The following is a 12,080-nucleotide window of genomic DNA, read 5'->3' as shown; positions in this document are numbered from 1 at the left end:
TCTGAGAGAGATTTTGTGGGTATTTGAGCCAAGAGAAACCACCATTATATTTCCATCATTACATGGTTTGGATCTGTTATTTCTTCTTTTAGTATATACATGTTGTAATGTGGCACCTAATAAAAGTTACAGCACTTCAAGTCTACGACTCACCATGATGTCATCATCACTGCAGCCATCTTGAACGTCCCCCAGCAGCTGCTCCAGACGTAACTTTTCGTCATCCATGAGAAGGACATGGGACCCGGCATCTTTTACTAGCTATGATATAAACAGTCCGTCGGGTCTCATTAGTGCCCAACGCCATCCGAATGATCATGGACAGCCCGGCCAAACATAACAAGATTTGACATCACATTTAACAGGAGTGCTAAGCAGATTATCTTCCTGACAACTTAAATCAGGGCTCGTAACCATCGAGCGGCTCCACAAACACTTCTGACACATAGGACGACTTTCTATTCCACTTCTCCTCACTGTTCGAGTGGCTCATGTAATAATAGATCAACCTTGTTCACCCATAAGAGCCCAGTGTCTACGATAACTGTCTACAATATGTTCTTCAGAACTCTATGACCTCAACTGGGAAAGCCAAATTATAGGGAGTTGTTCCTTTTCTATAGAAGACTCCGGCCACATTACTGTAGTAATATATTCAACATGTTTGGTAGATTATATGTGGAACTTGGGCCAAACAAGTATAAAGGAACAAGGAAGAGCATTATATGAAGAGGTCAGATGTGTAACTAGAAGCTCCTGGTCCTCAATGCCCGTTCCCTCACCCACCGTGGGCCCAGGTACGACTGCTATCATTGCACCTCCTATAGATATGCCCCTGGAAGAGGAGATTTATGACCTAAACCACTGTAAAAAATACCATTGTACATCACTGCCACTTACCATATGGTATATTGCCCTGACGCCAGCCAAATTATACATATAACATGCCTCGTGCACCTCCTGAAGGTGAGAGTTTATATACTTTATATCGTTATATTTTTGGGGATTTTGTGACATATGTTGTGTTTCTAGAGCAAAGTCTATCCCTCCCGATAAAACTGGAAAAGTTCAAAAACAAAAAACTTATGTAAGTGACCCGAAATGTACTTAAAGGGGCAGTGGCGTAAATAGAAGAGAGGGGGATTAACAATCAAAATGGCCCCCATTATGGTGCCAAGTTTTGCCACTTCAGACAGAAGGGCCTGGTGTTTGTTTTCCTCTCCATTTTCTTATCATGACCCTTGGGCCAAAATCCCACCCCTTTGTTTACAAACAATGCAGTTCCTCCACAGAGGGAAATCCAGCATAGGTTTATAGTGCCCCCTGCTGTTCCTTTGATTCTGTCTCAGAACGTCCACCTAATGTGTTCAATGCTGGTGAGAAGAAGACACTATTTTTATTAACTGGCCTGCACAATAACAGAAATCACTCCACCGCCCATTTACAAGAGAGTCCGAGTGGCGGGACTGAACTACCGGGTATGTGTGACCATCGGCATTGGACACATTAGGTGGATGTTCTGAGAGGGAATTAAAGGGGAATACAGGGGGTGCCATAATAAGTATGTAATAGCTTAGACACGGGAGCAATTTTTTAAAATAATTCCAATTGAGAAATGCTTATGTTTTGTGTGATATAAAATAGACATGTAATATTGAATCGTGGGACAACCCCTTTAACCGGTTCAGGACCGCCCACTGTATAAAAACAGTGGTCAGTCCAGGTCCTTAAAGAGGCTCTGTCACCAGATTTTGCAGCCCCTATCTGCTATTGCAGCAGATCGGCGCTGCAATGTAGATAAGAGTAACGTTTTTATTTTTTAAAAACGAGCATTTTTGGCCAAGTTATGACCATTTTTGTATTTATGCAAATGAGGCTTGCAAAAGTCCAAGTGGGTGTGTTTAAAGTAAAAGTCCAACTGGGCGTGTATTATGTGTGTTACAACTGGGCGTGTATTATGTGCGTACATCGGGGCGTTTTTACTACTTTTACTAGCTGGGCGTTCTGACGAGAAGTATCATCCACTTCTCTTCAGAACGCCCAGCTTCTGGCAGTGCAGACACAGCCGTGTTCTCGAGAGATCACGCTGTGACGTCACTCACTTCCTGCCCCAGGTCCTGCATCGTGTCGGCCACATCGGCACCAGAGGCTACAGTTGATTCTGCAGCAGCATCGGCGTTTGCAGGTAAGTCGATGTAGCCTCTGTTGCCTGGTGCCGATGTGTCCTCGCTCGTCCGACACGATGCAGGACCTGGGGCAGGAAGTGAGTGACGTCACAGCGTGATCTCTCGAGAACACGCTGTGTGTCTGCACTGCCAGAAGCTGGGCGTTAACGAACAGAAGTGGATGATGCTGATTCGTCAGCATCATACACTCCCATTCCTAACGCCCAGCTAGTAAAAGAAGTAAAAACGCCCCGATGTACGCACATAATACACGCCGAGTTGGACTTTTACTTTAAACACGCCCAGTTGTACTTTTGCAAGCCTCATTTGCATAAATACAAAAATGGTCATAACTTGGCCAAAAATGCTCGTTTTTTAAAAATAAAAACGTTACTGTAATCTACATTGCAGCGCCGATCACATGCAATAGCAGATAGGGGTTGCAAAATCTGGTGACAGAGCCTCTTTAAAGCCTGCGCCATAGTATATGTATAGTGCATGCTTTAGCTTGCTGCCCGAACTGGTCATATGATCGCCGGGATGCCGTAACAGTAGAAAATTATACTGTTAAAAAAAATAATGATTATAAAGTCCCCCAAATGTTTTCTTTTTTTTTTTACCTTTGAGGGACAGACCATAATAAGATCAAAATTAAAGTTAAAAAAAAAAAAAAAAGCAAAAATAAATGAAACTATACGTAAAATACCCTCCCTAAGAAAGAAACGTTCCCCTACCAATAATTTTCGGAACCTTAGCCCTGACCCAATTACCCTAAAATAAACATGTCATATATCAATATTAACGGTAGACAATGACAATCACAAATAAAAAGTCTATTTTATGGTGACATTACATTATTGGCATAAAAAATAAATGAGCTAGAAATAAAATAAAAATATTTTTTTCAGACTATAAGCCTAAAAACTAAAAAAAAACAGCAAAAATTACGTGTATTAAAATGACAAAAATCACGCAGCTAGCCAACAAATAAAAAAGGTATATCTCTTTAAATAACACATGCTAAAAATGGCTTAATAGTGTCTGATCCGGAAAGCTAAAAATAGCCTGATCCTGAACCGGTTAAAGTAAAATCAAGAGAACTAAGTAAAAAGTTACAGGGTAAAAGCAAAATTACAGTAAAAAATAATACAAGATCTGAGTGATCAATAAGATCGTTCACATACCTCAATGTTCCTTTGGATGAAATTGACTCTGTTATGGTCTTTATTTTTCTTTTGTATCTTTCTGTGATACGATCTTTCACTGCTGCTTACTGAGTCACTGGTTTCAATGCCAGAAATATTACCTAAAATCACAGATGCCAAGATGATGGGTATGACTATGTAAATAAATTCTGAATGGCAAACACGCTTCACTAGATAATACACTGCAATCTAGATGACATAAAACATGACTACGCACATTTATAATATCCCCAGGACTAATGAACAATTAATAACATATGATATATACATTATATTATACCACGGGCACATGTTCTTTACAGTCATCATCTGAAACATCTAGTCCTTAGTTAAGTGGACAACCTTTGTGTACAGGAATGCTAGATCCCATAGATTATCAGTACCAGAGCTCTATATGAAGGCATGTGAATAGGTGACTGTTAGGTACATTGTAGGTGTTGTCCTGCTATGTAATGATCTAGGTTACCTTGAAAGTCTTCTGGGTCTTCATCACAGTCTTCTGGTGGAAGTTGAGTGGAGAACAAAGGAGGAAACATTTTCTCAAAGACACTGGAGTCTACTGGACAAAAGAAAAAAGTTCTCATAATTCTGATCAATGTTGAAATAACAGGAAAGTTAATGGAATCCTATGGACAATACATACAGTGTAATATATATATATATATATATGTAGCCAAGTTTATCTTGACTCTGATAACTTGCTGCAGCGTGATATCACACAACAAAAGCCAATGTAATCCTGCCTGTGATGATAGTGAGATGACTGCTGAGAAGTGATCTCTACAGAACAGGAAGGGTCAGTCTATTATGAATGGTGGATCCTCTGTTATCTATATATAGATGTTACCTGTCAGTGCAATCCTGCCTGTGATGATAATGAGATGACTGCTGAGAAGTGATCTCTACAGAACAGGAAGGGTCAGTCTATTATGAATGGTGGATCCTCTGTTATCTATATATAAATGTTACCTGTCAGTATATCCCTGCCTGTGATGATAAGGAGATGACTGCTGAGAAGTGATCACTACAGAACAGGAAGGGTCAGCCTATTATAAATGGTGGATCCTGTGTTATCTATATATAGATGTTACCTGTCAGTGTATCCCTGCCTGTGATGATAATGAGATGACTGCTGAGAAGTGATCACTACAGAACAGGAAGGGTCAGTCTATTATGATTGGTGGATTCTGTGTTATCTATATATAGATGTTACCTGTCAGTGTATCCCTGCCTGTGATGATAATGAGATGACTGCTGAGAAGTGATCACTACAGAACAGGAAGGGTCAGCCTATTATGAATGGTGGATTCTGTGTTATCTATATATAGATGTTACCTGTCAGTGTATCCCTGCCTGTGATGATAATGAGATGACTGCTGAGAAGTGATCTCTACAGAACAGGAAGGGTCAGTCTATTATGAATGGTGGATCCTGTGTTATCTATATATAGATGTTACCTGTCAGTGTATCCCTGCCTGTGATGATAATGAGATGACTGCTGAGAAGTGATCACTACAGAACAGGAAGGGTCAGCCTATTATGAATGGTGGATTCTGTGTTATCTATATATAGATGTTACCTGTCAGTGTATCCCTGCCTGTGATGATAATGAGATGACTGCTGAGAAGTGATCTCTACAGAACAGGAAGGGTCAGTCTATTATGAATGGTGGATCCTGTGTTCTTTATATATAGATGTTACCTGTCAGTGTATCCCTGCCTGTGATGATAATGAGATGACTGCTGAGAAGTGATCTCTACAGAACAGGAAGGGTCAGTCTATTATGAATGGTGGATTCTGTGTTATCTATATATAGATGTTACCTGTCAGTGTATCCCTGCCTGTGATGATAATGAGATGACTGCTGAGAAGTGATCTCTACAGAACAGGAAGGGTCAGTCTATTATGAATGGTGGATCCTGTGTTCTTTATATATAGATGTTACCTGTCAGTGTATCCCTGCCTGTGATGATAATGAGATGACTGCTGAGAAGTGATCTCTACAGAACAGGAAGGGTCAGTCTATTATGAATGGTGTATCCTCTGTTATCTATATATAGATGTTACCTGTCAGTGTATCCCTGCCTGTGATGATAATGAGATGACTGCAGACAAGTGATCTCTACAGAATAGGAAGGGTCAGTCTATTATGAATGGTGGATCCTGTGTTATCTATATATAGATGTTACCCGTCAGTGTAATCCTGCCTGTGATGATAATAAGATGACTGCTGAGAAGTGATCTCTACAGAACAGGAAGGGTCAGTCTATTATGAATGGTGGATCCTCTGTTATCTATATATAAATGTTACCTGTCAGTATATCCCTGCCTGTGATGATAAGGAGATGACTGCTGAGAAGTGATCACTACAGAACAGGAAGGGTCAGCCTATTATGAATGGTGGATTCTGTGTTATCTATATATAGATGTTACCTGTCAGTGTATCCCTGCCTGTGATGATAATGAGATGACTGCTGAGAAGTGATCTCTACAGAACAGGAAGGGTCAGTCTATTATGAATGGTGGATCCTGTGTTATCTATATATAGATGTTACCTGTCAGTGTATCCCTGCCTGTGATGATAATGAGATGACTGCTGAGAAGTGATCACTACAGAACAGGAAGGGTCAGCCTATTATGAATGGTGGATTCTGTGTTATCTATATATAGATGTTACCTGTCAGTGTATCCCTGCCTGTGATGATAATGAGATGACTGCTGAGAAGTGATCTCTACAGAACAGGAAGGGTCAGTCTATTATGAATGGTGGATCCTGTGTTCTTTATATATAGATGTTACCTGTCAGTGTATCCCTGCCTGTGATGATAATGAGATGACTGCTGAGAAGTGATCTCTACAGAACAGGAAGGGTCAGTCTATTATGAATGGTGTATCCTCTGTTATCTATATATAGATGTTACCTGTCAGTGTATCCCTGCCTGTGATGATAATGAGATGACTGCAGACAAGTGATCTCTACAGAATAGGAAGGGTCAGTCTATTATGAATGGTGGATCCTGTGTTATCTATATATAGATGTTACCCGTCAGTGTAATCCTGCCTGTGATGATAATAAGATGACTGCTGAGAAGTGATCTCTACAGAACAGGAAGGGTCAGTCTATTATGAATGGTGGATCCTCTGTTATCTATATATAGATGTTACCTGTCAGTGTAATCCTGCCTGTGATGATAATGAGATGACTGCTGAGAAGTGATCTCTACAGAACAGGAAGGGTCAGTCTATTATGAATGGTGGATCCTTTGTTATCTATATATAGATGTTACCTGTCAGTGTATCCCTGCCTGTGATGATAATGAGATGACTGCTGAGAAGTGATCTCTACAGAACAGGAAGGGTCAGTCTATTATTAATGGTGCATCGTTTTTAAAATATAGATAGTGACATGGAACATAATTCTTAAATATTATTTTCAACATAGAAACTTGATTTAAACGATAGATCATTTTCAGATGACGCGTTCCCTTTAAGAGGTTGAATAAAGTGGGGGATATCCAACCTTACCTGATTAACTTAAAACAGAGGATAAACTGCCTCTTCTGTTGAATAAGGGACAAAGACAATACAATTTATGTTTCGCTGGAAATTAAGACTGAGGACCTAAGAGCGCACTAGAGGAAAAGTTAACCTGTTAGTGACCGCCAATACGACTTTTCACAGCGGCCACTAACGGGCTTTATTCTGATGTTTATGTCTGATTTTGGAGGTAGGGGGCTCCCTCTCCCACCCCACCGGCACTGCGATCACAATGTGGCGGTGGCTGCTATGGCAGCCGGTGGCCTAATAGAGGCCCACAGGTCTGCCAGCATGGCCTAACAGTTTTACACAGAAGTATTGCAGTGTATTATAAAAGTGATCAAACAATCGCACAGTAAAGTCCCCTAATGGGGCTAAAAAAAAACTAAAAAAAAACTTAAACAAAGTTTATAATAAATAAAAATCCCAAATTTAAAAAAAAACTTTTTCCCCTTACAAAATGCTTTAATATGAAAGAAAAAAATTAAGACGTTACACATATTTTGTATTGCCGCATCCGTAATGACCCCAACTATAAAGATATTACGTTATTTAACCCGCGCGGCGAACGCTTTAAAAAATAAAAAAACAATGCCAGAATTGCTGTTTTCAGTTCATCCTGTCTTACGAAAAAACTTGATAAAAAGTGATCAAAAAGTTGCATGTCCTCCAAAATGATACCAATAAAAACTACAAGTCGTCCCGCAAAACAAAAAGCCCTAATACAGCTGCAGCGGCGGAAAAATAAAAAAGTTACAGCTCTTCAAATATGAAGACACAACAAAAATAATTATGAAAAAAAAAAGTGTTTTTACTGTGTAAAAGTAGTAAAACATATAAATTTGGTATCGTCACAATCGTAACGATCCGCTGAATAAAGTTACTATGTTATTTTTACCACACGGCAAACTGCGTAACATTAGGAAGCAAAAAAGGGTGGCCAAATTTCTGTGTTTTTTTTCTATTTGCCCAAATAAAAGTTAATAAAAGTCAATCAATAAATTGTATGTACCCAAAAATGGTGTTATACAAAAATACAACTTGTCCCGCAAAAAAAAAAAGTCCTTATACAGCTATGTCGACGCAAAAAAAAAAAAAAGTTATTGCTCTTGCGACGATGGAAAAACATAAAAAAAATTGCTTGGTAATTAAGGCCTAAAATAGGCTGGTCACTAAGGGGTTAAGACAATTGGTGACTTCAAACATTCTTTATTGTGGCAAGAAGCGAATAAAACAAGTGGTATAAGACAGATTCACTTCGATGGCCAGTCAAAAACACACGTCAATGGAAAGATAAACTAAGCAAAGGCCAAAAAATGTCAAACACCCGACTTTTCCTTGGCAACAAAAACTAGAGTTGTAAAGGATTGTCCAGTTATCACCTACTGGTCAATATATACAAATTTATATAGAAACAAAGCTTTAAGGTCTGTACATAGCGACGGCAATTCCCTTTAGATACATTGGGTTAATAATTGAGCTTCAGCATTCCCTAAAATTCAAAAACATTCAAAAACAGATGGATTCTGGGTGGTTAAACACCATGTGATGTCAGAAGAAGACATAGCTTAAAGATCCCATTCACAATGGATTTTGGGGGGATGACACATGAGAGGATCATATCGATCATATTGATCCAGTCTTTGATCTTGGACCACTACTGATTTCCAGAATGAAAGGGTTTTGAAGCTGTTTGCGGCTTCTTTCGAAACCCCCGGTGATCAACTGTTAGGGTATGTTCACACGGCCAATTTTCGGGCCGTAAACGCCCAAAAAATCGGAAGCAGAACATCTCCAAACATCTGCCCATTGATTTCAATGGGAAAAACTGCGTTCTGTGCTGACGAGCCGTAAAAAACGCCGCGAAAATCGCGAGTGGCTTAAAAAATGTCTGAAAATCAGGAGCTGTTTTCCCTTGAAAACAGCTCCGTATTTTCAGACGTTTTTGAGTTTGTGTGTGAACATACCCTTATTGCATGGGGTTTCTGAAGATCGATCTGCGGTGATCAACTGATCGTCGGGCAAGCTTTAATTTAAACAAGGGTAAAGCGCATTTCTTTAATGACTGCCTGCTGATTTTGACCTGCCTGCACTTTCTTGCCGCGGTTTTGGCTCCGTTTTTCACCTGCGGCCATTGAGGACCGCGGGCAAAAAACGCTGCGAAAAACGCTCTTTCTGCCACCCATTGATTTTAATGGGAGGTCAGAGGCAGAACCACGGCAAGAAAGAACAAGCCACCCCGGAAAAAAAACGCCTCCCATAGAAATTAATAGGAGGTGGTTTTGAACGTTTTTGGACGATGATTCCTACACAAACTGTATCATATGATAGGATTAGATACATTGGCTCAGCAGACAGTATCACACATGATAGGATTAGATACACTGGCTCAGCAGACTGTATCACACATGATAGGATTAGATACATTGGCTCATCAGACAGTATCACACATGATAGGATTAGATACATTGGCTCATCAGACAGTATCACACATGATAGGTTTAGATACAGGGCCCAGCAGAAAGTATCACACATGACAGGATTAGATACACAGCTCAGCAGACAGTATCACACATAATAGGATTAGATACATTGACTCAGCAGACTGTACCACAGATGATAGGATTAGATACATTGGCTTAGCAGGTTGTATCACACATAATAGGATTAGATACATTGGCTCAGCAGACTATATCACACATGATAGGATTAGATACAGTGGCTCAGCAGACAGTATCACACATGATAGGAATAGATACAATGGCTCATCAGACAGTATCACACATGATAGGTTTAGATAAAGGGCTCAGCAAACAGTATCACATATGACAGTCTTAGATACAGGGCCCAGCAGAAAGTATCACACATGATAGGATTAGATACACAGATCAGCAGACAGTATTACACATGATAGGATTAGATACATTGGCTCAGCAGACTGTACCACACATGATAGGATCAGATACATTGGCTTAGCAGACTGTCTCACACATAATAGGATTAGATACATTGACTCAGCAGACTATATCACACATGATGGGATTAGATACACTGGCTCAGGAGACGGTATAACACATGATAGGAACAGATACACTGGCTCAGCAGACAGTATCACACATGATAGGAATAGATACACTGGCTCAGTAGACAGTATCACACATGATAGGAATAGATACACTGGCTCAGCAGACAGTATCACACATGATAGGATTAGATACAGTGGCTCATCAGACAGTATCACACATGATAGGTTTAGATACAGGGCTCAGCAGACAGTATCACACATGATAGGTTTAGATACAGGGCTCAGCAAACAGTATCCCATATGACAGTCTTAGATACAGGGCCCAGCAGAAAGTATCACACATCATAGGATTAGATACAGCTCCCCTGGCTTCAGGGCCCAATCACAATTGTGCCCCTACAGCTACACCTCTGCCCTAATGTAATGGGGTCTGTCTGTTGAAAGTGAATGTCTTCCTTTTAACACCATGGCTTTTATAGGTCCAACATTTTGTGCCGACTAATTTTTAAATGTATCTCTATATCGGTCAGAGCTCCAAATCCACTACTTAGAAATAAAGTTAAATGATAGCATTCTGGCTACCTGCATCCACCACTAGGGGGAGCTTACCACATACTGTTTATACATTACTCAATAATAACACAGTAAACATCAAACTCCTAATTACTGCATACTGTGTTATTATTGAGTTCAATGGGATATCAGTATGCAGTAAGCTCCCCCTAGTGGTGGCTGCAGGAAGCCAGAATGTTATCCTTTAACTTCTCTTTCTATGCAGTGAATTTGGATCTCTGTACCAGAAAAACAAAGCTCCATCCTCTATAAATATATATTAAGAAATGAATGAGTACAGAACTATGGACTTATTTAAAGTTAATAAACTAAATCGTGTTCAAGTGCGGACATTCATATGTAATCTGGCCATTTAAATATTTTTTATGCATATGGGAAGAAATCTATATCTGTTATTACATGAAGTTTGGAGAAAACCTGCATCCCCTAAGCATCTGCAGGTAACATACTGTACAACAGCCTTTCATTCAGGAACGTAAGGAATGTTGTTTGGGTATACTGATAAAGATCAACATTAGGGAAGCACAATGGAGCACTCACTACAGTCACCTGACTCCAATTTATAAGACGAGAACTCATTTTGAAGGTTTTCTATAGGGATAACATTAAATCTACCAGCTTAAAAGGTCTTTACCAGGAATCTTGCTTAAAAAAAAAAAAAAAAGGGAACGCAAACGAAGAACGAATTTACAGAACTGAGATACATAATGTCAGAGGAATAAATAACCTACGAGACCAGCAATCTCGCTCCCGCCTGGTACTCCGCCAGTGCTGGCTCCGCTACAAAAAAACCAGCTTACATGTTATCTGCTATACCAGTTTGGCAGGAGGTGGAGACAATTCGGACTGCTCATCCAAGACTGGATATATAAGGTTACGTATAAAGTAAACTGTGCTGTTAACCCTTTCGAAGGGTTGATCAATTTTAATGGCGATTCAAAAAAAATTTCCCTTCAAATTTTCCCTGCCATTTAAAGTGATAGTTTTAAAAACACGTGCAACGAAAGAAGCATTTCTTCATATCCATTACCCCAAATTTAGATCCATCGGAACCTCCTGTGTTTGAAAATATTAAAGAAGTTAGTAGTAGGTTTGTTTATATGGGCAAGGTCCGCTAACCTGGGTCTGCGGTCAGCTGAAGGTTCGAGCTGAACACCAACAGTGAGGATGTCTTCGCAGAACAATTTACATCAGGATTTGTCATTTTTTTAGTGCAAAAACAGGACCAGACCCCTAAATTAATTTAGTCCAGACCCCAAAATGAATTAAGACCCCAGACTCCTAAACTCATTCAGACCCCTAAACTCATTCACACCATAAACCAGACCACTAAAATGAATTCAGACTCCAGACAAGCCCTAAAATAATTGAGACCCCAGACCGGCCCCCAAAATTAATGAGACCCCAGACCAGATATTAAAATGAATTCAGACCCAAGACCAGTCCTCTAAAATTAATCAGACCTCAGACCAGACCCCTTAAATCAGACCCCAAACAAAAAACTAAAATTAATTTAGACCCTAGACCAGTCCCTAAAATTAATCAGACTCTGGACCAGACCCCTAAAATCAATTT

At 39.8% G+C, this 12,080-nt stretch overlaps 1 protein-coding gene across 1 annotated transcript in view; it reads right to left on the bottom strand.

Annotated features, from left to right (window-relative positions):
• The window catches only part of LOC142698128 (fibrous sheath-interacting protein 1-like), a 28,200-nt gene extending 16,491 nt beyond the window's left edge, over positions 1–11,709 (bottom strand). The window contains exons 1-4 of the mRNA XM_075847805.1: positions 11,625–11,709; positions 3,837–3,929; positions 3,350–3,471; positions 154–261 (exon numbers count right to left, since the gene is read on the bottom strand). Of these exons, the coding sequence (XP_075703920.1) occupies positions 154–261; positions 3,350–3,471; positions 3,837–3,929; positions 11,625–11,709 (408 nt within the window). The remainder of the gene's footprint in view (positions 1–153; positions 262–3,349; positions 3,472–3,836; positions 3,930–11,624) is intronic.
• Positions 11,710–12,080: the final 371 nt, after the last annotated feature.

This window comes from Rhinoderma darwinii, assembly GCF_050947455.1.
Source record: "Rhinoderma darwinii isolate aRhiDar2 chromosome 12 unlocalized genomic scaffold, aRhiDar2.hap1 SUPER_12_unloc_14, whole genome shotgun sequence".
NCBI classification, from domain to species: domain Eukaryota; kingdom Metazoa; phylum Chordata; class Amphibia; order Anura; family Rhinodermatidae; genus Rhinoderma; species Rhinoderma darwinii.
The sequence above is the reverse complement of the archived record's forward strand: the minus strand, read 5'-3'. Positions and strand labels throughout refer to the sequence as shown.